Source organism: Myotis davidii, unplaced genomic scaffold (assembly GCF_000327345.1).
Source record: "Myotis davidii unplaced genomic scaffold, ASM32734v1 scaffold167, whole genome shotgun sequence".
NCBI lineage: Eukaryota > Metazoa > Chordata > Mammalia > Chiroptera > Vespertilionidae > Myotis > Myotis davidii.
The window spans coordinates 6,020,014-6,024,705 of record NW_006300048.1 but is presented as its reverse complement, the minus strand read 5'-3'; the positions used below and the strand labels follow the sequence as shown (position 1 = coordinate 6,024,705).

Genomic DNA, 4,692 nt, shown 5'->3' with positions numbered 1-4,692 from the left:
ACCTCCATAACCTAGCCTATGAATATAATAGCAGCAATGTTAACAACAGATAGCATTGGCACCACTGCCCCACCAGCAGTAGGACCCACATTTTCAATAGCCCTTTTAGTAGGGGTACTGCGTGCTGGTCTAGCCATACTTTTGCCTACGTTTGTCATGAGCAACAGTATGCATTTCCTGACACCTGGCCTGGATTGGGGTAGGTTAGGGGAGTGATATGAATGGAGACCAACCCCAGTGGTTGGTCAGCATAGATGTTCAAGGAGGGTGAGAGAGTGTGGCAAGAGGAACACTTCCCAAAGAAGTACATATCCATTGAGAGCCAGCCTCATTCTACTCAGTAGCCAATTTGTTCATTGTAGCACCTACTTATTAAGTACCTAATGTATCCCAGGCATTGTTCTAGTTGCTATGGGTATAGCAGAGAATAAAGCAAAATCCTCGGGGAGATGGCATTCTTGTTTGGGGATAGAGGGAGGCAAACAAACAAAAGTGCAGAGTATGACAGATGGTGAAAAGGGAACTAGGAAAAGCATAAGAAGAGCAAGGGGAGAAAGAGTGCTGAAGTGGGGGAGTTGATATTTTATAAAGAGTGCTCAGGGAAGGCCTCCCTGAGGAGGTGGCATTTGAGCAGAAATCTGATGGAGTGGGGAATGAAGGAAGAGTATTGAAGGCAAAGGCAACCGCAAATAGAAACGCCCTGAGGCAGGAAAGCCTTGATGTCTTAGAGCTGTGCTTTCCAAATGCTAGGGTTGCTGACCCCCACCCCTAGGATTTCTGATCAATAAGTCTGGGGTAAGGCCTGAGAATTTTCATTTCTAACAAGTTCCCTGTGCTGCTGATGCTACTGGTTGGGGGACCACACACTGAGAACCACTCTTGTAGAGAAATAGCTAGAAGGTCAGGGAGATTGGAGAGCTCAAGTAAGTAAGGCCGCTAGAATGGGGGGTGTAGTAAGTAATGGGTGAGAAAGCTGGCCAGAGTCAGGTCATCTCAAGCTTCACTCTGCCTAGGAATCATCTGGAATCTGTCAAAATGGAGATGCTGATTCTATAGGTCTAGGGTAGAGCCCAAGATGCAGCATTTCTAAGAAAGCTCTTAGGTGGTACAGGTAATATTGGCCTGTGAACCACACTTTGGGAATCAGGACTCCAGGATCTTTATTTTGTGCTGGATGGGATCTCGTTAACACTAGTCAGTGCTGGAAGATAGGAAGATTGGAATCTTGTGATTGGAAGACTGTAGGGGAAAAGCGGCATGGCCTGGTGGGCACTGAGAGCTCTGTCAGCTTGTGAAGAACCGCCTGGACGGGATGAGGGCACAAAGGGAAGAGCAGTCAGGAGGCCACTCAAGGACCAGGCCAGAGATGAGGTGGCATAGACCAGGACAGGAAAAGAGAAAAGCGCTGAAAAGTCACAACTTGTGACATAATTTAACGGTAGATCTAACAGCATTTGCTGGCAGGTGGTGTGTAAGGTGTGAGAGAAAGATAAGAGCTAGGGAAACTCTGAGGTCAGAGCCTGATCGTCTAGAACAGCGGTTCTCAACCTGTGGGTCACGACCCCTTTGGGGGTCGAACGACCCTTTCACAGGGGTAGCCGAAGACCATCAGAAAACACATATATAATTACATATTGTTTTTGTTATTAATCACTATGCTTTAATTATGTTCAATTTGCAACAATGAAAATACATCCTGCATATCAGATATTTACATTAGGATTCATAACAGTAGCAAAATTACAGTTATGAAGTAGCAACGATAATAATTTTATGGTTGGGGGTCACCACAACATGAGGAACTGTATTAAAGGGTCGTGGCATTAGGAAGGCTGAGAACGACTGATCTAGAAGGAAGAAAATGCATTAAATTAAATGAAAAAGACTGAGAAGAGCAGATCTTGGGGTAAAAAAAAGTTGTATCAGCATCAAGGAGCGTGGAGAGAAGATTGTAAAAAGGTGACAATTTTCTCTATGCGATTTTCCCCAACATGTTGTGGCTTCTGGCTATGTGGCTAACCCAATCAATCTTGACAGCTCCTTTGGAATGACTTAAAAAGAGAAAGGACACCCATGGGAAAACTTATTCTTGGGACCATAGTTCAGAGGTGGTGGTGGAGATGAAGAGTAAGAAGTGGCTCTAAGTAAAACAAAAATTTTTTACTAGATAAAGAAGGATGAGATTAGGAAACTCTAATTCTAAGCCCAGCCTGTTTTAAAGTAGAGCAGATCCTCTCAATCACTACACCTTGACTACCTGACCTAAGGAGAGATCATTTGTTGCCTGACTCAAGTCTGAGGACCCACTCACCCCTTGACCTCACTAAACTATTTCTATACCCCCACCTGTTGTCATTCTCAAGTGTTTCCAGTTAAATGTCAACTAGCCTGCCTTTTTTGTAAATGGGACAATGTCAGAGCAATGTAACCACCAGGTATTTTAGTTTTGTGATCTTGAGATAGCACTGAGCTATGAGTCAGAAGACCTGGAAGCGATCCACATCACTTGTATCTGTGACCTTGGGCAAGTCACCCCAACCCCAAGGAGCCGCTGTCCCTTCCTGCAAAATGAAAATAGCACTTTAATTCCACTACAGGATTTGACAAATAAATGTGCAATTAGATACAGAAGCTTTTGTAAATGATAGGTGTCTATGACCATGATACTTCTATTTCCCAGCAATCCTAAACAAAAACACCTAGAATGTAGAGGCTTCTCCTTAATTTTAGAAGCAGGACTGAAAAAGAAAAAAGAGAGATGATAACTCAGCTTCTCTTCTCTCCTGTCAGTAACCAATGAGATTGATAAATTTCTTCAAGAGATATGTTTGTGGATAAGATGTTGAAATAGAAACACCTTTGTACTTTTCTCAAAGTCCTAAGTAAATAGTTAATATGAGGGCCCAGTGAAGGGCTTGAAATAGAAACACCTTTGTACTTTTCTCAAAGGCTAAGTAAATAGTTGTTAGTGAATATGAGGGCCCAATGAAGGGATAGGTTTTTCTGCCTGCTAAATATAACCATGGGCATACTCCTTATATTTTTCTTTAGCAAGCAGAATAATCATCCATTTTTCTTTCCTGTTTTTCAAAATGGAAATTGGCAAAGTGAAATATTTATAAGTAACAATCTTGTTACATAAATGTAGATTTACTAAACACATACTGTGTCTCCTAGAAAATTTGATCTATCATTCTCTTTCCATATTTCTATTTTACAGAAACTCTGAAAATTCTAATGATGCACCAATAAGTAATTCTCCCCTCAAAATTACCCAATAATGTACTATGAAGGTAATAGCTTTTCAGTAATTCTATTACAAGATTTGAAATTATTTCAAGGTATTAATAATATGGAAATTGAACCCACCTAAGTTGATTTCTGAAATATCCTTCTGTTCCTCAAACTCTGCATCATGTACTGTTAAAAAGTGGGAGAAAATTTGTTACTAGTCTTGCTGAACAAAAGAGAGAACGTCCAGAAACACTCTCTATGCATTTCAATTGGGCCTTACCATTTTCTTTTAAATGATGCTTAATCTGAAAGAAAAGATACAGAAAGTGGATAACATATACTAGAGTTGATATCTCTAAATATCCAGAAGAGCAGAATTTGACTTACCGATACAGCTTCTATGTGAACAAAAAACAAGATGAAAGAGAGAATGCAGGTGGCCCTAGTCCACATCATTGTTGCAAGTGAAGAAAGGTTAGCAAAGACACCTTGTGATAAATGCCTCTTGGACCTTGTCCTGGCTGTCATATTGGAAACTTTGACCCTTTCATATGCACTATAGCACTAAAAAAATTGTCAATGAAAATGTCATTGACCCTTTGGAGGGCAGATACTAAGTTTAACATAAAAGCTCAAGCTTCAGAGACCAGAGAAAAGTTTGAAAAACTTAATAGTGAGATAAGCATATAAACACCAATAACATTCCTATTCTGCCAGCAATAACTGTGCATAAAATATAACAGGTAAAAGATGAATTTCATGATAGAAATAAAAACAATCTATAAAATGATTTTAAAGTATACAAATGTAATAAAAATGAGTTCGATTTTTATGGAAATGTTATACAGCAATTATCAAAGGACTTAAAAAAGAATTATCCATCTATTCATTTGCAACAGATACATGTATATTTACCTATATAAACATTCATGGATCTGAAGACTCAGAATAATAAAGATGGTCATTATTTTGATATTAGTCTATAAATTCAATGTTATTCCAATAAAAATCTTAACAGGGTCTTGACAAACTGACCAACTTTCTGAAGTTCACGTGAAAAAGTGAACCTCCAAATACAGGTAAGAAAACCCTGAAAAGGCAGAATGAGGAAGGAACTGCTCAAGAATTTTTATAAAGTTATGGTAGAAAGTGTGATATTGTCAAAAAAAGAAGAATGGCCCTAGCCGGTTTTGCTCAGTGGATAGAGCATTGGCCTACAGACTGAAGGGTCCCAGGTTTGATTCTGGTCAAGGGCATATGCCCGGGTTGTGGGCTTGGGGCCCCAACAGTGGGCATGCAAGAAGCAGCCAATCAATGATTCTCTCTCATCACTGATATTTCTATCTCTCTCTCCCTCTTTTCCTCTCTGAAATCAATAAAAATATATTAAAAAAAACTTTCATCAACTATTTGGTTACTCTGAGGAGAGGCAGAATATATATATATATATTTAAAACA

General features: G+C 39.6%; 1 protein-coding gene across 1 annotated transcript in view; it reads right to left on the bottom strand.

The window, feature by feature from the left end:
• The window catches only part of MEP1A (meprin A subunit alpha), a 40,389-nt gene extending 36,699 nt beyond the window's left edge, over positions 1 to 3,690 (bottom strand). Inside the window, exons 1-3 of the mRNA XM_006776418.2 lie at positions 3,622 to 3,690; positions 3,515 to 3,539; positions 3,370 to 3,420 (exon numbers count right to left, since the gene is read on the bottom strand). Coding sequence (XP_006776481.1) covers positions 3,370 to 3,420; positions 3,515 to 3,539; positions 3,622 to 3,690 — 145 coding nt within the window. The remainder of the gene's footprint in view (positions 1 to 3,369; positions 3,421 to 3,514; positions 3,540 to 3,621) is intronic.
• Between the last annotated feature and the right edge of the window lie 1,002 nt (positions 3,691 to 4,692).